This window comes from Spinacia oleracea, chromosome 4 (assembly GCF_020520425.1).
Source record: "Spinacia oleracea cultivar Varoflay chromosome 4, BTI_SOV_V1, whole genome shotgun sequence".
NCBI lineage: Eukaryota > Viridiplantae > Streptophyta > Magnoliopsida > Caryophyllales > Amaranthaceae > Spinacia > Spinacia oleracea.
In genome coordinates this window covers 1,235,503-1,258,554 of record NC_079490.1, presented here as the reverse complement: position 1 = coordinate 1,258,554, position 23,052 = coordinate 1,235,503, and the positions used below count along the sequence as shown (strand labels likewise).

The 23,052-nt window shown below is 36.1% G+C and overlaps 2 protein-coding genes and 1 long non-coding RNA gene across 7 annotated transcripts; 2 read left to right on the top strand and 1 right to left on the bottom strand.

Annotated features, from left to right (window-relative positions):
• Positions 1-1,007: 1,007 nt before the first annotated feature.
• Positions 1,008-5,115, bottom strand: LOC130459719 (uncharacterized). Of its 3 annotated transcripts, none has more exons than XR_008919305.1 (8): positions 4,809-5,115; positions 4,536-4,683; positions 4,278-4,405; positions 4,048-4,197; positions 3,741-3,922; positions 3,488-3,623; positions 3,083-3,250; positions 1,008-1,099 (listed from the first exon to the last, which is right to left on the bottom strand). It is a non-coding gene; the product is annotated as an uncharacterized lncRNA (long non-coding RNA). The 3 variants fall into 3 exon arrangements; XR_008919304.1 differs by having other exon boundaries at positions 4,333-4,405; XR_008919306.1 differs by having other exon boundaries at positions 4,333-4,405; positions 4,536-4,612.
• Positions 5,116-8,385: 3,270 nt separating this feature from the next.
• On the top strand, positions 8,386-13,760 carry LOC110801928 (uncharacterized). Of its 3 annotated transcripts, none has more exons than XM_022007337.2 (7): positions 8,386-9,003; positions 10,608-10,820; positions 11,055-11,198; positions 11,534-11,653; positions 11,749-11,835; positions 12,788-13,428; positions 13,508-13,760. In XM_022007337.2, coding segments are annotated over exons 1-7 (1,605 nt in total). In that variant the 5' UTR covers positions 8,386-8,604; the 3' UTR covers positions 13,509-13,760. The 3 variants fall into 3 exon arrangements, with proteins under 3 accessions (XP_021863029.1, XP_021863024.1, XP_056682963.1); XM_022007332.2 differs by having other exon boundaries at positions 13,504-13,760; XM_056826985.1 differs by lacking the exon at positions 8,386-9,003 and adding an exon at positions 9,085-9,261 and having other exon boundaries at positions 13,504-13,760.
• A 2,098-nt stretch (positions 13,761-15,858) lies between these two features.
• On the top strand, positions 15,859-21,568 carry LOC110801941 (uncharacterized). The gene is made up of 4 exons (XM_022007348.2): positions 15,859-16,605; positions 18,373-18,656; positions 19,961-20,185; positions 20,484-21,568. Exons 1-4 carry the CDS (start codon positions 16,185-16,187, stop codon positions 20,976-20,978), a joined length of 1,425 nt encoding a protein of 474 aa, XP_021863040.1. The 5' UTR covers positions 15,859-16,184; the 3' UTR covers positions 20,979-21,568.
• The last annotated feature ends 1,484 nt before the right edge of the window (positions 21,569-23,052 follow it).

Genomic DNA, 23,052 nt, shown 5'->3' with positions numbered 1-23,052 from the left:
AGCCTATAGAGGTCCAATATACATAACCTATCTCCTAATCAGTAAAGACTGATGAAACAGAATGTCTCCAAGCACTCGAGTTAGAACAGTTTCGACAAATTCTTGAAACGACACAAATATTCATTAGTCTATAACAGAGTATATAATTAAGAGCATTGTTATCTAGCTTATACTGAAGGAACTTTTAACACAATATGAAGCTCATGCTTCCCATAATTGCTCACACAGTCACACACACTCAGTGACATAACAGCAAATTGTAGAGTGAGGCAAAGCAACAGTGGTATGAGGATACAGCCAAATCGATTCACATGGGGAAGGGGGCAGAGGAAAAGCTTATACCATCATTAGCACTTTGTTTGGATAAGAGGAAATGGAGAGAAAGGGAGGGGAGCAAGTTCCCTTGTTTGGATAAAAGGTCAACATTGTCAACTTACAGCTTGTTTGGTAGCCGGCCATAAATGGTGTCAATGGGAATGATTTTGTAAAGAAAATCAATATACATTCCCGCGGTAATGCTAGTTCGCTCAACATTATCTCATTTTGATGATGTATTCTTGCCAAATAACACTAAGATCTATTACCATTCCCATCCTTTATTACCGGCTACCAAACGGGCCGTTAAAGCTTTGGTGTCTCTAACCTTTTATCCAAACAAGGTAGCTTGTTTCCCTCCCTTTCACTCCATATTTTCTTATCTAAACAAAGTGTAACTCTTCCATGCACAAAAAACTAGGAAACGAAACTTGTTTTTTGGTTATTATAAAAGGGCATCATCATTCATCCCTCATTTCCTCCCATATTCCTTCTAGCAGAATCCCAGTCATGGAGGAGAATGAAAAAGGCATCATCCCTCATTCCCTCCCATATTCCTTCTAGCACAATCCAATATTCCAACAACAGCTTTTAGACTACGACGACTTTTCAACGAACATAAAACATTTTCTTTTCTAGGAAATAAAAGTTTTCTAGTGTAGGGACTATAGGATTTAAGGGGATTTAAGTACCTGAATAGGCTGAATGTACTATTCAACGAACAGAGGTTAGGAAGGCATTCAATTTTTTATCATTAATATTTTTCAGAAGAGATCCAAGAAACCTGCATTTAGAACCAGAGAAAGGCAAAATCACAATCTCATAATCACAACAATGAATAAACCTGGACAACATGTTATTCAACAAACCTGACTTAATGTGATGCAATATGTTATTTATTATATGAACAGGACTATGACTGACTTTAAATGGCCAACAACAGCTTGTCAAATTTGATTTAGCATCACTCAGTAATGCTACCGTCGGTGATATCCCTATATGGTACACCCGCGAAACAACGAATAGACTATAAATTGTTATGCCCTTCATTTAACCTTGAGGCTCCGTTTGGTTGAGTGTAAAACATTTTCAATGCAAAATGTTTTTCATGAAAAACAATTTACAATGGAAAACGCAATTCCAAATTAGTTTTCCGTTATTTGGTTCCATGTAAGAAAAATGAAATTGAAATGGAAAGTAAAGCAGGTAGTGAGAGGAGTGTACGAGAGAGATAATGAAAAGGAAGGAAAACAGTTTTCCCTTCATTTTGAAGGGGAAATGGTTTTTCATCATTGGGAGAGCAATTTTACTCTAGGGAAAATGGTTATACACTCCTTTGCAAACCAAACAATGTAAAATTGAAAATAGAGAAAATTTGTTTTCTCGGAAAATGTTTTACGTTCTACCAAACAGAGCCTGAATGCATGTCTTATACATACGGAAATTTGTTTCTTCAACTACCCTTTACATACAACTGTGGATTACAACCCAAGGCCTAGAAAACTACTTGGTTTATTTCGGATTATCTGCTTGGTATATAAAATTAGACAAATTACACTCCAAGGCCTAGGAAACTACTTGGTTGAGTAATCCCCATCCACCACCACCACCGTCACCACCGCCTCCCACCCCCCAACAAACAGAATAGAATATTGTTTACCCTTCGCATAACTCACTATTGGTATAAACCAGTAAATCCTTGTGAAACTTTTGGTTAGAATTGATTTTTACACACACTATTGTAGTGAAGTGAAGCCTCTTTGTTGGGTTATGGCCCAAAATTTTGTAGCCCAGTTCATATAAGTTGGGTACTACAAATACTACTGCCCAACTAGTATAACATTTGAAGTCAAAGATTAAAAATCTAGACTTCTCTAGATATTACTCAAGTGAACTTTATTCACTTAATTTATGTCCGCCAAATAAGTGAACATGCTAAACCATGGATAATCATGCTACTTAGAGTGAGTTTCAAGTTGGTGAAGAACGTCCTACGTAGTATTTTGAATCCAAAAGATTAACCACTGTTGCATATTAGATAGAATAGAATGCATCAAAGTTTGATGATACGTGGAGAAGGTGTTATAGCATATGTTACTCTAAGCAAGAAAACTGATAATGTCCTCAAAACATCAGTTGTACAGAAAACACAAACAATACTGAACATCTTGGATTGGTAAATTGCATTAACTACTAGTCAAGCAGCGGGGATCCAATTTGTTGCAAAAACTTGTCACTGTAAAAGTATATATCTAAATACTCACAGGACTCGAATTCAGCAAATTGTTAAGCATCCACCTATTGCGATCACATATACCAGGAAGAAAGGCAAGAAAGGAAGGGGCAGAATAGTCTAATAACAAATGTATAACAGAAAGTTGTTAGAAGGGCTTATCACCAGATTTTGTTATGAACGAAGATCAAGCTATGGCCACTTGTAATTAATGGGTTACTCTTGATTGACAGGCTGATTCTTAGCACAAATCCATAACATGTTTTTACTCATCATCTTCAAAACATAGGAAAGAAAAAGACTACATACTCATTCATAGTACATACTTTGTTACTACTTTTCCCGAAATTAAGACCAAGTATGAAGTATAATTTTCGTCATTTTTTCTTCAACTGAAGTTCGATCACATATTCGTATAACGTTGAATATGCAAAATTCTATTCTACAGCTTTAATCACCAAAACAAGAAAAATTACAGCTATAATTAAAGCAAACATGATAAAAAGAACATATTCTCAAAATCAAAAGCATTACCTGCAACAGCAATAACCACTTATTAGGTCATACTGGGACAGATAAATCAACTTCATGAGCTCAGATTCGATCTCTAGCGCCCAATGCAGTCTCAATCTCTTCAATTTTAACGATTTCTGGTTCGATTCCTCTTGTAATTTGAATGTTCGCTTCGATTTCATCGTTAACCTATCAAAAAAGTTATCTACTCAATTTTGGATGACGAAAACCCTAGGTATTATGGAGTACGACGAAATTTATCAAAAAAATCATCATTAACCTATCAAAAATTTCATCTACTCAATTTTGCATGACGAAATTCTATTCTACAGAATTTATCACCAAAACAAAAGAACAATTACAGCTACAATTAAAGCAAACGTGATAAAAAAGAGAAGAACATCATCTCAAAATCAAAAGTATTACATGTGACAGCAATCAAACCGCTTCATTAGCTCGGATTCTCTAGATCCAACGCAGTCACAGTCTCTCCAATATCAACGATTTCCGAATTCGATTTTCTCTTGTAACTTAAATACTCGCTTTGATTTTCATCGTTAACCTATCAAAAAAATTATCTACTCAATTTTGGATGATGAAAACCGTAGGTATTTTTGGAGTATGAAATTGAGTAAATCAGACGACGCAAAAATTAGAGATGGAAGTGGAATTGGATTACCTTGTCAAGCATATATGTCTTTGAGAAGTCGAAATTTGGAAGAGGATCGCACAAATCAATCAACATCATGAGCTCAGATTCTCTAGCATCCAACAACGCAGTCTCAATCTCTTCAAATCTAAACGATTTCGCATCCGATTTTCACTTGTAATTTGAATGTTAGCTTCGATTTCATCGTTAACCTATCAATAACAAAATTTACTCAATTTTGGATGATGAAAACCCTAGGAATTGTGGAAACTACTTCGTATGAAATTGAGAAATTCAAACGCACAGAAATTAAAAGAGGGAAATGGAATTGGATTACCTTGGCAATCGCACAAATAATGAAGTAAATCAACATCATGAGCTCAGATTCTCTAGCATTCAACGCAGTCTCAATCTCTTCAAATTTAAACGATTTCACATTTGATTTTCTCTTGTAATTAGAATGAATCGCTTCGATTTCATCGTTAACCTATCAACAAAAAATCCTACTCAATTTTGGATGATGAAAACCCTAGGAATTGAGAGTCGAAATTTGGAGAAGGATCGCACAAATAAATGGACATCATGAGCTCATATTCGATCTCTATCATCAACGCAGTCTGACCTCTTCAATTTTAACGATTTCCAATTAGAAATTCTCTTGTAATTTGAATGTTCGCTTCGATTTCATCGTTAACCTATCAAACAAAAATCATCTACTCAATTTTGGATGATGAAAACCCTAGGAATTGTGGAATACTCGTACGAAATTGAGAAATTCAAACGCACATAAATTAAAATTAAAAGATGTAAATGGAATTGGATTACCTTCTCAAGCTTGCCATTGAGAAGTCGAACTTCGGAAAGAGGATCGCACAAATCAATCAACATCATGAGCTGAATATCTTCAATTTTAACGATTATCAATTAGAAATTCTCTTGTAATTTGAATGTTTGCTTCAATTTCATCACTAACCTATCAAACAAAGTTATCTACTCAGTTTTGAATGATGAAAACCCTAGGAATTATGGAATTACTTCGTATGAAATTGAAAAATTCAAACGCACATAAGTTAGAAGAGGGAAATGGAATTGGATTACCTTCTTAAGTTTGCCTTTGAGAAGTCGAAATTTGGAGGAGGATCGCCATTTGTGCGCGCTGCTCTCACTCTCTCGTTCGAAGTTCCCGCCAAACTCAATCAGTCACAAAAGAAAATAAGTATGACCCTTTTTTGAAATACTTTCATCCCAACAATTGACGAGTGACAAATAGGCCTGATCAAAATGTGGTTTGGGCCAGGCAGTGACAAAAAAAAATAGCCCATTATATTGCGTCGGATTTTCGGGTTAGCCTTTGGATCAACTTTTTGTGTCCAAAATTCGCTATTTTGAGTCAAGAATAACGGGATTTTCTGGTCACGCCTATTTTATAACTAACATTCCAATTTTGAGTTACCAGGAAAAAATTAAAACCGGGCCGATTAAGGGCCTGGAAAAGGGACATTAAAATTCTGCCTAAAATCCGCTTTTTTGGGTCAAGCTAACGGTCTGGGCTTAAGATAATCAGGTCTAGTGACAAATTTCTTTTGTAGGGAATTACCTTCTAATACTCCTTCCGTATCGATTTAATATTACACTTTATCTGTTTACGTTGTCAATATAAATGTATGAACATTAATGTCTCTAATTCTTATTTGTTAAAATTATAAAAAAGTTAATATTACGAAAAAAACATTTTGAGATGAATGATGCAAGATCACACACAGCTAGTGACAAGTCAGTGTAACCATTAATATGAAACGGATGGAGTATAGATTTTGAAAATAACTATCCCTTATAAACAGTTCATGTGGCAAAACTACGCATTATCTTGTATTTTTGTGGAAGCACTACCACTTAAAGATTCCATCTAAAATTCCGTCCAAGAGCTGAGGCCAACCAATAACGATTTACTTTTAATTATCGGTAACTAATTAACCCTATATTAATGTATAAATTACCCAAAAAAAAGTAATTAGTCCCATGAATAAGACATAGCCACATTGTATTTGCAAAGTATGGTTTATAATTTGGAGCAAAATAAAATACTTATGTCTAGGGCTAATTACCTTTAATTAGGGTTTAGTTATTGATAATTATAGGTAAATTGTTATTGGTGAGCCCATAAGCCCATTCGACGGATTTTTGGATGAAAAACGTTAAATGGTAGTGTTGCCAACAAAAAATATAGATAATAGGTAGTTTTGCCACACAAACTACATAAAATGTATGGAGTAGTACGTTATTTATTGAATCACTAATATAAAAGATAGTTCTCCACAAATTTTCTATAAAAGTGTTACCAATTTGCCAAACTACCAACCTTTAGCGCATGAATAAATAGAACGGTTTTTTCATGAAATGCCCCTAAGGTTTCACGAAATTCACCAAATACTCCTGCGTGTTTCAAAATACATAGTATACCCCTATTTATCCGTACTGTTCATTAAATGCACCTGTACTTAACGGACGTTAGCCTGCCATTAGCTGTGTTTTACCATTTTACCCTTAATTCGTATTTAGGGCGATTAAGGATGAAAAACCTTGAAAATCAAAAAAAAAAAAACATCTTCTTCTCGTCTCTCATCTCCCCTGTTCTTCTTCCTTCAATTCTACTCAAATGCTACAAAACCTGGGTGTTCTTTGGGTGAATTCGCGACAAAAAAGGATATTTGACGCGATTTCGATCTCACCCCCAATTCATCAATGGCAGATTCACCTCAAATTACTCAGAAACACAAACATGGGTATTTTTTTGTACTGTTCGGATGTTTGACGCGATTTCGATTTCACTCACAAACTTTCTTTCTCCTCCACTCAACCAACACCACTTCTGATTTCATTCACTAATTTCTCCTTTCGAATCTTCAATCAAATAATTGTTGATTCTTGAAATCCCCAATTTCTAGGGTTCATAGCTTTTATTCGCAAAATTGAACGATTTGCCCCAATTCAATTTTGTTGGGTTTTCGATTGTCTTGGTAATTTCTTTTGCAATTTTAGTGTTCCTCAAATATGGATTTCGATTGCCTTGGTAATTTCTTTTGCAATTTTGGTGTTCAAAATTTAGTGAAGACACTTACTGTGAGATTGTGAAAGGGTTTCTAAAGCATGAGAGTATTAAGGATTTAGCAGCATTGGTTGTTGAAGCTAAAATGTCAGAGCCTGAAATGTCGTTGGGGAACAATCTACGGGGTTTGGTATTGTTAATGCTTGTATTGTACTTGGGATGTTGGATAAAGCACATAGTATATTGGATGAGATGAAAGCTAAAGGAGCTTCTGTTGGACTTGGGGTGTGTATTTGTCAATCTTAAAATCCTACTGTAAAGAGTATCGGAGTATCGGACAGCTGAAGCTGCACAAATGGTAGCGGAGATCAATTGTTCTGGCTTGCACTTGGATGTTAGTTGTTATGACTCTCTAATAGAAGCGTCAATGTCAAGCCAGGATTTCCAATCTGCATTTTCTTTGTTTAGGGACATGAGGGATGCAAGAATATCGGAGCTAAAAGGAAGTTGTCAGTCCACTGTTGGGTAATGGAACATCTGGAATTCTGGAGGCAAAGGTGCTCCGTCCCAACTACTAGAAGAAAAAATGCTCCTGACTTAACAAAGGAAACATCTAGAGGTGAAGATGCTTGTGTACGTTAGATTCAAATTCTGCAATTTAAAAAGCAGTTTTGGTATTTGGTGCAAACAAATTTACAAATATGGTTATATTGTGCAAGACATTTATAAATAGGTGCATTTGGTGAATTATAAACATGACTTAACGGAGGACTAACGGAAAGTCAAAATAGGGGTATTTGGTGAACAATACGAAAAAAATAGGGGTATACTATGTATTTTGAAACACGCAGGGGTATTTGGTGAATTTCGTGAAACCTCAGGGACATTTCATGAAAAAACCGTAAATAGAAACTAGCCATTTAAAAAAAAATGTCCGGACCCGAAGCAAGTGGGCTTTATGTGGGTCGAATCCGTTCAGGCACAAGACATATATGCTCAACACAAAGCACGACCGATCCAAGCCAAACCAACTTTCATCTTTACGCACGAAGTACTATGCATTAAAAATGTATATGATTAGACCGAAAATTTAAAAAATGCGGCCCAGATCCACATGTCATCGTGCCGGCCAGATCGCCTATAAGTTTACTAAATTTAGGGTGTTTTGTTGTGACTTGTGTTATTGTGTTTTTTTAAAAAAGTGTCACCCAAGCATGGTCCACTGCCACAATTTTGTGCATGTGTCGGGCAGAACTTCTTTCCGTACCAGGACGAGCCACCCCACCATCATCTTTACTCTGCATAAGTGGTATACCGTATAGCGGCCCAGATCCACATGTCGTCGTGCCGACCAGATCACCTGAACTTAATTTTACTAAATTTTGTGTGTTTATCATGACTTGCGTTGTTGTGTTTTTAAAAAAAATATGTCGCCCAAGCCTAGCCTACTGCCACAACTTCATACATGTGTCATACCGGACTTTTTTTTAACAGGACGGACCAACCCACCATCATCCGTACTCTCAATAAGCGTTATAACGTATAGCCCAATTCAAACTCGTTTTTGAACAATTTAAGACAAGCTAGCCTACAAGCCTACAAGTCTACAACACGAAAGACCCGTCCATTTCACTCCCAACGTTCACTCTCTCACGTTTTCAAACATTCCCTCCCAAATCAATAAAATCCAAAAAAAATAAAAATAAAACAACATTTCAAAAACCATAATCTCCCATTTCCGATTCCTTCCTAAAACTCAACGATTACAAAATCTCTTCCTTCATTCCCTTCAATTATTGCAACCGACATTCAAATTCAACTCAACCATTCTCACCACACTTCAATTCAATGGAAGCCGCCGACATGGAGGCGGCGGCAGCGGCGGCTTTCAGGCCGGCTCACATGGTGAACCTCACTCCAATACCTTCATCTTCTTCCACAATCAACCCTCGCCGTCTCTCAAGCCAGTTCTCCAAGCCGAGCAGCCCAATTCGAGCCGGTGTGAGGAAGAAGAATAAGAATGATTCACCTTTGGCTTGGGTTTCACTCCAAGGTCGGCTCGTTGGAGCCGAAGAAGCTACCTCGGCTAGGGTAATTGACGGTGGTTTAAACCGAGAGGAAGCGGTGGCGTGGGAATTCTTTACACCGATTCACCGTGTTTTGATTGTTGCTGTTGTGGCTGTCGCCGCCGCTAAATGTGAGAAGAATCGCCAGATTGTTCAGCTCAGAAAATGTGTCCAACTCAGGGTTTGCACAATTCTCTTATTTTCCCCTTTCTCTAATTTGATTTTATAGGTTTTTGAAATTGTGATTTGTGAGTAAGACTTTTTAGTTATGTGGGGTTCTATTTATTTCATATGATGTTTAATAGTTAATTTCAATTAGAGGGTATTTAGTCAAAAAATGATTATTTGGATGATTGATGATAATGATGTTTTAAAGTTGTTATGCTTTAGTGAGAAGAATCGCCAGATTGTTCAGCTCAGTAAATGTGTCCAACTCAGGGTTTGCGCAATTCTCTCATCTTCCCTTTTGTTTTTCCCCTTTCTCTAATTTGATTTTATAGGTTTCTGAGTAAGACTTTTTAATTATGTGGGGTTTTATTTATTTAATATGATGTTTAATTGTTAGTTTCAATTAGAGGGTATTTAGTCAAAAAGTGATTATTTGGATGATTGATGATAATGATGTTTAAAAGTTGTTAAAGCTTTACTGATTAATACTGTTCATGTCCCTCTTTGTTGGTCTTCCTTTGTAATTGGGGAATTTCTCATTGTGTGGGAGATTTATGAATAAGATTTAGCTAAAATTTTGGCTGTTTGGGTATCTTTTAGCACATCTATGAGCCAATTTACCGAATGAGGTGATCTTATGTCCGAATTTGGGGACTTAAAATTAGTATTCAAATGAGTGAAGTGACTATAATTGGAGAATTTCTCACTGTGTAGCAGATTTATGAATAAGATTTAGCTAAAATTTTCGTTGTTTGGATATCTTTTAGCACATTTATGAGCCAATTTACCGAATGAGGTGGGTCTTATGCTCGGATTTGGAGGCTTAATTAGTTAGTTGTAGAATGTGTGAAGTGATTGTGAGTATGTCAATCTGGATTTTCCAAGATTAAATAGAAATTTCATGATTAAGTATAGGCTTATGTGATTACCCAAGTTTCCGGTTTACTATCATAACATGCTAATTTCTTCAGCTGGATTATCCAAGATGAACTAAGACTTTACATGATTTAGCACGGTCTTGTGTGATACATAAGTTTTCGGTTTGCTATTATAACATGCTAATTTCTTCAGCTAGATTTTCCAAGATGAAATAGGAACTTACATGGTCTTATGTGATAGTGATACCCAAGTTTTGGGTTACTATTATAACATGCCATTTCCATCAGCTGCATTTTCAGTTTTAAATCATGATTATGATTTAAGTAGAAGGAACTAGGGAGTGCATTCAGTTGAGTTCTAAGTATGGGAGATTTGTGAGGTGTTTACTATTTAGAGCATGTTTGGTGTAGAGTGTTAAGTGATGGAAATGGAATCAAGTAACTATTTCCATTATCTAATGTTTGGTATGAGAGAAGTGGTAACACAATCCATTTCCTAAGGGTAACCAACTAACCATTACTACCATTTGTTACCTCTCCCAACCCTTTGGTAACAACATTATTACCCTCTTCAATCCTCAATTTGTTACAAGTGATTTATTTTCTCAATTATACCAGACAACTAATATTGGTAATAGCTAACACTACCCTTTCCCCCTTCTTATTTATTTCCTTTCCATTTCCTTTCCTAAGTTTATACCAAACATGTCCTTAGTGTGTCTTTTCACTACCCGTGCAGGATGATATATTGATGAGCATGCAGAAAAAGCTCGATGATTTGTGTGAACAAATGAACTGTATGAAAGATCAGCCTCAAGCAGTAGTTGGTTTGTCAGCGTCCAAGATTAAAGATTTCTCGTCAAGAAGATCATCTTTGTCCAGCAAATCTGACTCCATGTGCTCTGAATGCTGGTTCTGTGATCAACGCCGTGCTGAAATGACTGATTTTCCGGTGAGACTCAGGCATTTGCTCATTTTCATTCTTTGTAGTAGTAGTAGTTCACTGCACAAAAAAAGAAAAGAAAAATGAACAGATATTAGGTTAAGATAACAAATTTGTGTTTGTCAGATATATTAGAAGCTGAATTTAAGTTATGTTATTTTGTAATGTACCAGGGAATATTTTGTCAGATACTCAGATATATTAGAAGCTGAATTTAAGTTATGTTATCTTGTAATGTACCAGGGAAACACACTTGTGAAAGCTGCTAGTGGTGATGAGATGTTTACAAATAGACACTCTATTTCTAATGAGGCAGAACAGGAGGAACGCCGTATGTCAGATTTGTCTGATTGGGCTTCAAGTGTTACTTCAGTGGCAGATATACAAGTAAGGCAGTAAACCATGGTTTTCTACTTTCTATTCGTGGTGTTTACTGTTTTAGGCTTCTTTCTATCCAACTTATTTTATTCTGAACTTATATTATCTGAACTTATTTTATCTGAAAAAAACTTATTGACTGAAATAAACTCATTTTTGTATTAAAATGTCTGAACAAAACTTATTTTTCCAAAACTTATATTATCTGAATTTATCTGAACTTATTTTGTCTGAAATAAGTCTAAATAAGTCGAACAGAACAGAGCCATATGATTCTTGTCTACCTTTTTATATCAATTTTTTTGACCGTGACATTCAATGTCAAATTGGGTGTGGTTTTTCAGCTAAACAACTTAGCAGTAGAGCAAGATACTTACAACCTCAAGAGGGAATGTGAAGAAAAAGATGCTGCTATAAAGGAGCTTTCTGCCTTTATTCGCTCAAATGATGTTGCTTCTTCTAAAGTAAGATGCCTCAAAATCCATCTTTTTGCTTTTCTTTTTACTATTGCATCAAGAATAGGTCAGTAAAGGTATAGATACTTCCCTTTTCTTGACAGAGAATCGAAGAACTTGAAGAAGTTATCCGTAGGAAAAGCACAATTATTACAAAGTTGAGAAAGGACTTGCTTGTTCTGGAACAGAAGGTAACAGCTCTTTGTTGAAATAACTTCAATCTCTGTTAAGTCATTTTCTCGGTTCCAAAATTTTGATCCCTGATTAATGTCTGCATTAAGGAGTTAAAAACTTGGATTACAAGTTTCATCAGCTAGCCAGAAACATAAGTTGCAAGGATGTATTTTGCCTTACTAATTTGAAAAACTGAAAACCTTCATGGCTTTTACGTGTGGATGGTCAAGTTGTCAACTAACTTAGTTGGTAAAGTCTTGAAGGGGTGATATACAAGACTTGTGATCGAATCCTGTTCACACGATTTGCTGCCTTTCCTTTTGTGGCTCTCTTTACACAAAAAATAAATAAAATTCAAAACATAAGATTTAAACTAGGATGGCAAAGGAGGCAAGAAGAATTTGTTATATATTGCCTTTCTTCAAGGGGTTTCGCGATGCTAAATACTTCACTTTTCATATGTTATATACTTCATACTAAATATCATTTTAACACATAGTACTCTGTAGTCTGTACTCATGCATGAGGCAGCATGACACACTAGCCTAAAATTACAAGTACAGAAAAAGTTAACCTATACCAAGTAAATTTAGTCCTATGTTTTGACTGCCTACTGTTTCATCCTCTTTGATCTTTGTGTGGTAAAGCAATGTTAACTTTCAACTGAAATGGAGGAAGCATCATCAAAACTAAAGCTTGACCTTCTTACAGGTAGTAAACCTAACAAGAACAAGAAGAGAATTAGGTAACACTGCTCTGTAGTCTGTACTCATGCATGAGGCAGCATGATAGACTAGCCTAAAATTACCAAGTACCTAATAAGTTAACCTATACCAAGTAAATTTAGTCCCAAGTTTTTACTGCCTATCTATTTCATCCTATTTGATCTTTGTGTTTTAAAGCAATGTTAACTTTCAACTGAAATGGAGGAAAGCATCATCAAAACTAAAGCTTGACCTTGTTATACAGGTAGTCAACCTAACAAGAACAAGAAGGCGTTCATTCCCTGGGCCGAGCTTAGAAAAGAAACAGCTACCTACAATGTCAGATAATCTGCTTTATGATATGGATAGCCCTTTATCTTCTGATTCAGACTGCTGCACCTCTGAGAAGCAGAACACCACCTCTAGTGTTGTTGAAACTCAAGCATTAGTAAAAGCTTCTGAAAACACCCCACTCCGAAACAGCTTTTCATGTGAAAATGTGACAAAAAGAAACCAGAAAACCAGTCCTTTATCTTCTGATTCAGACTGCTGCAGCATCACCTCTGAGAAGCAGAACACCACCTCTAGTATTGTTGTTGAAAGTCAAGTAACCGTAAAAGCTTCTGAAAACACCCCACTTCGAAACAGCTTTTCATGTGAGAATGTGACAAAGAGAAGCCAGAAAACAGCAGTTTCAAAAATCCCATCCACCCCTTCTATAATAAAGGTTCCTGTTCAGGTCCCAAAATCCAGACCTGTGAGTCCGCTCAAGGAGAAATCATTGAATCAAACACATTCTTCATTGAATCAGACACATTCTTCAGCAAGTGCAGGTTTGAAAACTAACAGAAGACGAACTAATAGTGGATCCAAAGATGCAGCCTCACAGAACAAGCGATGGATGTAGTGAGTTTTAAGTACCCTTTCTTTTCTACAGTTCCTTATACTTCCACCACCATATTTTGATTCTCATTTATGTAGGTAGGTATGTATTATTGGCCCCTGAACCTCATGAAGAATCATTGGTGCCGTATAATGCAAAGATGGTGTCATAGCACATAATAGCACATATATATGCTGGAAGACTGGAAGTTGAGATGATGTTGCTACAACACAGAAGAATGTGTTTTAGTTATAGTAGTAAGTTAGTAACTTGATAAGTTTGGTAGAAATGTGTACTTATTATAACTTTTAAGACTATCTTAATCGGTTATATATATACTTGCTCTTTCGCGTAACTAATAGTCTTACCAAAATATCTCCAGTAATGGATCATTTTGTGCATTTCAAAAGATGGATCCATCATCTTCAATAGATGGATTTGTCAATGCCAAATTGCCAATAGCTTTTGGTGCTAAACTATAGTCATTATTGTCCTGTTGAAAGAGGTTTTCTTCATCCAATTTCTTCCCCCTAATACAAATATATGCAGTGTTTTTAGGACAACAACTAGTCAATAGTCATTACCATTTTCAATGCATAAGTTAAAGTTGAGAGGTAACATGACAACGAGGGTTGATACATCCATCTCTAAGACTAGTAGTTTGGCAGGTTTCCTAACCCAATTAGGAATGTTGTACTAGAGTAATTTTCATCAATATCTTGTGTTCCAAAGTCCAAACAACTACTAGGCCGTTTTAAATATTTCGAAGGTCCTTACAGATCAAAACTTGGGCCCAAAATATGAATATGATCCACAACAAAGTATTATATATTCAATCACAAAAAAGCAGTGTTTTCTTGGTTTGGGCCCATAAAATAAGGGGCTCTGTACGGTATGGCTGTTTGCACTCTCTTAAAGACGGTTCTGCAACTATCCAAAGCTTACTCTCAGCTAGAGGTGATCAAAATTCGGGTTAGGCTGCGCTTTAACACAACAAATCATACCCAAACCCACACATTTGGTGCGGGCATAGGGGGTCGGGCGGGCTTTTCGGGCTGAGCTCGGGGTTTGGTCGAAAAATGCATATTTTAAACCCACACTTTTTCGGGTCGGGCCAGCAGGTCGGACTATAGTTGATCAGGTTTGCTCTCAACCAAGTCTCACCAAATTGTGTACCCTAGTGTGAACTTAGATCACTCGTGCTTCAAATAGTCATACTTTGTATTCCGTACTACGTATAAGTTAAGAAAAATATACTCCGTAAAAGTAAAAGGGAAAAAACAAGGCGGCTACATTACGAAGTTTGACTTTCAAGTTTCAACTTCTATAAATCCTAATGTACCATACGAAACTCTTTTAGTCTACTACACTACCTAGTATTATTGGACGATGACTTGATGAGAAAGTTCCTATGAAATTTTCAAACACGAGGACTCATTGTCATTTTACATTAGAAATTTAGAATACATCTTCTTGAATGAGACTTTTAGCTTTAGAAGATTCGATGAATATGTCTTTCAGTTAAATGGTGGGCTAAGCTTATATTAATACCAAATTTCTCTATCATAATCCAATGACCTAATATATTATTAGTAATAGTCAAAATTTTGTTTTTTTATATAAAAAAGGTGGACACTTTCCGGACGTTTACATTTGTAATTTCCTTTATTAAGAGATAATAAGGACGAGATATTTTATTGCAAATCAAGTTTATCGAGCTAAAAGCCTTTAGTGGAAAATTGGAAATGACTTTATACATATTACTTTACACATATTTCAAGCTTTTCTGGAACGATAATAACCGGCATATTTATTTTACCTCAAATATATATATATATTCTTGTTGTACAACTTACTCTTGAACTTAGGTATAGGATAACACCTAACTTTTTATGTTGGACCAAAATATTTATGAGGTGGTCATGTCCTATACCTGGATACGAACTAAAATCTAACCCTTGATTATGGATGAGTTTAAGTAACATAGACATTAAGTATGCACTATACATACCGTCACTACCGTGGCGTACAATTACTCGATAAGTAATTATGCGTATCAAGCATAATTACTAACGCGGATGTTTATAGCTTATGAATTGACTACTCCATATATAACTATAAATTTAAGACAAGTTTTATCAAACAAAACGAAAATGATACAATGTACTCCAAATGTACACCATATTATGAGTCAGTCATGTCCTATACTTGAACATAAATCAAAGTCTGACCCTTCTATTCGAGTTTGAGTAATATTATAACCCATAACTATTCATTTATGAGTACTAACTCAATAAATGTTAGCTATTATGCACATGTGTCCATGATCTAATTTAATTAGCGTGAATATTATTTATACTAACTTGATTGACAAGTTTGATTAAACAAAACGAAAATGGTGCAATGTACTTCATATTGAATATTATTGATTGATGTCACCTACAAATCTAAACAAAGATTCCCCCAACCTCTTTCTCGATGACACTAAGTCACTGACCCGCGAAGACTTTGACAAGTCTATCCCGCGCCATTCTCCTCCTCTTTACTCAATTTTGATCAATTTTCTCTCTCCGAAAAATTCAAATCTCCAGAAAAAATGCTGTTTGATCGAACAAACTCAACTTCATCTCAATTTTGATCAATTTTCTCTCTCCAGAAAAATCCAAATCTCCAGAAAAAATCCCGTTCAATCGAACAAATTCAACTTCATCATCAACCTCGACTTCATCTCAATTTTGATCAATTTTCTCTCTTCAAAAAAATTCAAATCTCCAGAAAAATGCTGTTCGATCGAACAAACTCAACTTCATCGTCAACCTCGACTTCATCAAGAAGTTGGCCGAGCTCCAAAGTACTCGCAATCGAATGCATTCGAGGAACTTCAAGAGCCGACGAATGGAGCGGCGGATTACTCCAAACCGGCGACATCGTCGAGGAGATTCAAATCGGCGACCTTGTTCTTCGATCGCCGTTCAAGGACGGGAACTCCGGTGTTCAGAAACAGCTCCATAGTTGTTTCAAGAGTAAGGTTACGGAGATCCGAGTTCGAGTTCGTCGCGGCGAGTTTGACTCGGCCGAGTTGAGTGCCTGTATTGTTCCTGAAGGGAGGAAGAAGCGGTATGTGTTGAGAGCGATTGATGATCCTAATTATGCTGTTGCCTTCTTTGATCGTTCTGAGGCTGAGTGCTTAAAGCTCCAAGGTAATCATGATTTTTTGTGTTGACTTCTTAATTTTTTTTGAAAAAACTGATTTCATGTTCTAAATTATTGTTAATTTGTCACAGGTTATGTTTAGTTGTGAGAATTTTTTATCATCATTCATGTTAATTAGTAAATTTTTTTGTGAAAAACAGTGTAGGAGATTAGGTGGTTAATTGAAGTGTAGGTTGAGCAAAAGATTAGGAGATTAATTGGGTAATTGTAGATTAATGCATGTTTGAGTAAACGATTAGCTAATGTTAGGCACTCTGGTAGGAGATTAGCTGGCTAATGTTAGGCAGTCTGAGAGGAGTTTAGCTAAATGTTTCTTTTTTGGGTGCAAATGAGCGAGCTCGGCCCAATCAATCTCCATGATTAGCAAGTAAAACATATCAATGGGTATTTTTGTAAATAAATTGTCAAAATTTTAAATATACAATCTCTTTTTTATTAAAATTATTTTCTTTTATTTTTATTTTTTTAAAGTATCAAATAAACTGTACATTGCAACTTTTATATTGTATATTTGTTCATTATAATTATGAGAATGCCACTTGATATGTCAATCAAGGGGATTGTTTTGAAATTTCTCCAAATGAGCCACAAGGGTAATAAATAAAATTGATTAGCTAATGTTAGGCGGTCTGATAGGAGATTAACTGGTTAATTAATGTTAGGCGATCTGATAGTTAACTAACAGTATGGATTCTTATAGGATACTAGCTAGTTAATTGTAGTGTTGGTTGATATAAAGATGGTTAGAGACTAATTAGATAGTGGAATTATGTAGGTGCACTTAACACTTGACTTGACCCCTTTTAAATCGACCCACGGATTCTACAAAGGTATTGAGGTAATGTTGATGAGTTGAATGTTGTTACTTGTTGTAGACGTGTAGTATAGAGTATGTACAATTGTGAGAAGCCGGAAGTGAGTCAAGTGACCATAACCAGGCTAATCGAGTTGACATGGACCACGTGGTCAAAATGGACAAGCTGAATAGTAGAACCTTAATTGTGCACCAAAATTTGATGTTTATAAAGACAGTTAGAGTAGTGGAATTATGTATATGCACTAAACATTTTACTTGACCCCTTTTAAATCGGCCCACGGATTCCACAAAGGTATTAAGGTAATGTTGATGTTGATGACTTGAATGTTGTTGTATACGTGTAGTATAGATTATGTACGATTGTAATTTGTAAGAAGTCGGAAGAGAGTCAAGTGCCTATAACCAAACTAAGGGAGTTGGCATGGACCGCATGGTGGCCATGGTCAATGGACTAGCTGAATAGTAGAACCTTGTGCACCAAAATTAGATGTGTTTTATAATGATAGTTAAGAGTAGTGGAATTATGTATATGCACTAAACAATTGACTTAACCCCTTTTAAATCGGCCCACGTACGGATTCTACAAAGGTATTGTGGTAACATTGATGTTTTTGAGTTGAATATGTTGTTGTAGACGTCTAGTATAGAGTATGTACGATTGTAACAAGTCTGAAGTGAGTCAAGTGACCGTAACTAAGCTAATCGAGTTGACATGGACCACAAGGTCAAATGGACAAGCTGAATACCGCAATTTGGATTATACACCCACAATGCTCATTGTGCACCAAAACCACATTTTGGCTGAATAGTAGAACATTGTGCACCAAATCTAGATGTTTGGCCTAGTTTGAGAATAGGAATAAACTTTTTACTATATGATCTGATAAAAGTTTCTTCCTCCTCCTCGGTCCTTTGTTATCATGATCTCTAATCGCAGCTTCTAGGGACTCCAGGTTACAACACGCGTTAAACAGTACTCAAATCCAAGATGGCTATGTTGTATATCCATGGGAAAGGAAGATGCAAACGATGCTACAAGTTCCTTATTCGAGCAGCTTTTTCTCCATCCTCTTCTTGCCAAGAGCTTCGGAAACAGGACGTGGTCGCTACAACGATGTGGAGGACACTCTTGCTAGAGCCAATGCATGGCTGAACGCGTCTCAGGCATCAGGGGTTCCAATAGCCTTTACAAACGTACAAACAGAATCTTTACTTACAAAGGTACATACATTTCCTAAAAAAACTACTCTGTGCTTACAAGGTTACAAGAATATGCAATCTTGTATTTCCTTATTTCGAATTTGAGCTTCTGAGGAGGTTATTCTATGTGTCATTCGGAGTAGCATACTACTCAGTACATTCGTTATGGAAGTTGCACAAGTTGATTGTTTTACTTCGTGTGATTCTATGAGGTTATCCTATGTGTCATTCGGAGTAGCATACTACTCAGTACATTCGTTGTGGAAGTTGCACAAGTTGACTGTTTTACTTTATGTGATTCTCTGAGGTTATCCTATGTGTCATTCGGAGTACCATACTACTCAGTACATTTGTTGTGGAAGTTGCACAAGTTGACTGTTTTACTTTGTGTGATTCTATGAGGTTATCCTATGTGTCATTCGGAGTAGCATACTACTCAGTACATTCGTTGTGGAAGTTGCACAAGTTGACTGTTTTACTTTGTGTGATTCTATGAGGTTATCCTATGTGTCATTCGGAGTAGCATACTACTCAGTACATTCATTGTGGAAGTTGCACAAGTTGACTGTTTTACTTTGTGTGATTCTATGAGGTTATCCTATGTGTCATTCGGAGAGCATACTACTCAGTACATTCTTTTGTGGAAGTTGCACAAGTTGACTGTTTTACTTTGTGTGATTCTATGTTGTTTTTCGTCATGTTTAGATCTTTGCGGTTCTTCTTCTTAAGTATTACTCAGTATATGTCATCATGCAACGCGTTACAGTCTTACAGATACTGATACAAATATAAAAGTGTTTCTGATGTTTCGAGTAGCATACTCCGATACTCCAAATCTCCAATTTATAGCTTGATTAATTTCAGGATCTTGGCACAATAGTCCTGTTTGTTGGTATAATTGATTGATGATACGAATGAGTAATGAGGTTCTTTGATTAAAGTGTCAAAGTTACGGAGGCTTATCCTTCACTGTTTTACTTTGTTTGATCTCTGAGGATTTAAGTCATGTTTTAGATATTTGAAGTTCTTATTCTTAAGTACTATATGTCCATATGTCATCATGCAACGCGTTACAGATACAAATTGAAGGTAAAAGTATATCTGGTGTTTCGAGTAACATACTTGGATTCTCCAACTTATAGTTTGATTAATTTCAGGATGTTGGCACAATAATCCTGTTTTTTTGGTTCTTGATAGTTGATACCAATGAGTAATGACTCATCTATGTTTCTGGTGTTTCAAGGTGCACTTATCCTGTTTGTTGGTTCTTGATAATTGATGATAATGAGAAATGACTCATCTCCTCTCTTCCTAACTTGCAACAGATTTCTGGTGAAACAGCTTCTTCCACAGTGAGCACCTCATCGTTATCAGATTTGCCAAACCTAGCCAATGCTAGCCTATATGGATTCGAGGACTACCACGGGGTCGACATTGGAGTTGTCAGAGCAATTCGTCTCTGGTACTCTCCCATCCAAGAGTACCCAATTGAGATCAACATAGAAGAGGGTGATGTAAAGCTCGGTTTTGCTGTAAGTCGCACTGAAGAGGTACACAGCAAGATACTCTACTGTTTAGGCTCTGTTCTATTCGACTTATTTTGTATGAACTTATATAGTTATATTATCTGAACTTAACTGAACTTATTAAAAACTTATGTTGTCTAAAATAAACTTATTTGTATATGAAAATGTCTGAACAAAACTTATTTTTCCTGAACTTATCAGAACTTATTTTGAACTTATTTTGTCTGAAGTAAGTCAAAATAAGTCGAAAACAAAACAGAGCCTTAGTCTTATTCCTATAATGTGAGTGGTACTAATACATTTGGAAGTTGGAACATTGTAGGGATTTATTTACATATCATCAGTTGTAGAAGGTGACGAAAATGCCCCTTCTACAAGATCAGGCCTCAGTGATCTATACAAAGAAGCATCAAGAGACTCTAACCTTGTAGTGATCTCGCGAGTAAACAACCAAAAAATCCTTCCTTGGATTGTTTCTCCGTCTAGTGGCATACAATGCTATGATACAGTTTCTCTAAGCCAGAAACTCTCCTTGCACCGCCATGCTCGAGCACCCTTGCTTTTCCACGTTCTGTTGCAGGATTCGCGACTTGTTTCTCAGCGATCACAGAGTGGCCCTACTCCATTAGCTATGCCATTGTGGCCTAGTAATCAAAACCAACCTCCTCCTCCGCCACCACCCACAATTCACCCTGGTGCTGGAATTACAATTACTGGTGATGAAATTGAGATTGACTTGGGATTGTCTAGAGATACAGCAGGTGAAGAGTCTTTCCGGTTTCATGATTTCAAGCTGCCTGCTGACAACTGGGTGTAACGTAGGCTATGTAGCCTATGTTACCCGGACTTGGATACCCATATCGGATACAGGTACATGTCCCAAGTGTCCACACTACTATTTTGTGGAAAATTTGTGTGATTTTGGTCCAAAATGAAGTATCGAAGTGTCCATATCCATGTCCGAGTGTCGAGGATTCGACACAGGTATTTGAGGTAAAATGAAGAGTCTGGGCAACAAAGAATGTAGGTCTTGAAAGTTACTTATTTCGTAATGAAGCGTGTGCCTGCATGATATTGATGTACATGTTCTTTGTTCAGTGCTGAGAGACTAAATAAGTTAGACAAATGTGTGAGTGTGGCAGCAAATTATGTCGTCGCTGCTTGTATACAAGGGAGTGTAATTAAGAGAGTTAGTTTTCTGTGAATGTGACTGATAGAGTGATTTGGGGGGATGTAAAGAGCTGATAAAAATGATCTATTTTCTGAGGCAGTTTGGTGAAATTGATTGGCTTCTTTTGTTTTCAATTGGGTATTGGTCTGTTGTGTGTTGTACATGGAGATTGTTCAATTTATTGGTTTTTGTTTGCCATTATTAATAGTAGAGATTATTTTTGAGATGATGAATGATATTGTTCTCATTCTAGATGGTAATTGCTCATGTTTGCTCATTTGTCCATTTTCATATCAATTCTTCTTGCCTAGGCTCTTACAGTTTTGTGAGATGACACGCCAAAAAAAGTTCGGGTTTGGGCAGAAAACTTTGCGTAGTTTCATTTTTATATTTTTTTGGCGGGTTTTTGGGACTATGTTTTCAATCCCAAATAAGGAAATTTATGCTAATTTAATTTTAGTCCCAACTCGGTTTTACTCTTACATATGTTACTCAACCCCCTCCCCCCCCCCCCCCCCCCCCCTTTTCTATAATATATTAGGAGTTAGACACACTATATCATCTTTTCTGCAAAGTATCACTATTTTAGCGACCCTTTTTTTTGGTAAAAAACGGATGGGCTAATAGATTAAGAAATTAAAAGAGTTTGACATAGAGTTAAAAACAAAAAGAAGACAATTAGGGTACATCATAAACATAGGATTAGGGTACATATAGCGACCCTTGATTTACAGTTTTAATTCATATCTAACTTCTTCCCTCAAACAAATCATCTAACATAGCGAGATTACTCTTTTTCCGCACTTAAGCGCATAACGTGCAATTAGACTTCCCGTTTAGTTGCTGAAAGATAAAGATAAGCTAACGAGTTCATGCTTACCCCCCTTAGGGATCTAAATGATTTATAGTTGTCTACTATCGCTAGAGTAAGCTTAGCGGCTTGTACTGCTTACATCATTAAACATGCCAATCTCTCTGGGAGACTGACCCTAAAGATAGAGTTTCAAGAACCGTTAGCTCTATTGGATCCCCTAGATGCTCTATCAAAATCCATCGCTATTCCTTTCCTCCACCGAGAAGGCGAGAAAGGTGAGTTGAGCTTTTCCACCTAGTCAAAGCCAACCAGCTGCTGGCCTGCTGCACCAGTCAGGCCAGAGAACAGATAGGGGTCAATTTCTCATACTTTGTACTTAACTAGACTAGAAGTGTTTACATGTATTTTTTCACAAATTCTTATTTACAATGGGTGTACAATAAATATTGTACACCGAAGTAAAAGTTAACACAAAATGCTTAAAAGTTAAGCTTATATATGTAAAAGTTATCTATTTTTAAGTAATAAATTTTTTCATTTTAGTAAAACTTATTTCTTCAATAATGTATAAAATCAATCATTTAACCTTTCAAAATATTTATCTATTAATTTTTTTTACTAATATAAAAGTTAATCAAAATTAGGTTAAAGTTATAAAAAAAAAAGGTTAAAGTTATCTTGGTGTACAATAAATTTATTGTACACCTTGTGCGCGCAAGACCTATTGGTATTTTTTTGACGAAGGCCCGGAATGCCAAAACACCTTTTGTTATTCAAATATCTACATCTATATCGAAATTTCACGAGAACAAAGTTATTGTGTACTACACAATAACGAACTTAATTAAAAGCTCAAAACACGACCACATTTGTTAATGTGGCAATACAAACTATAAATAAAGGGAC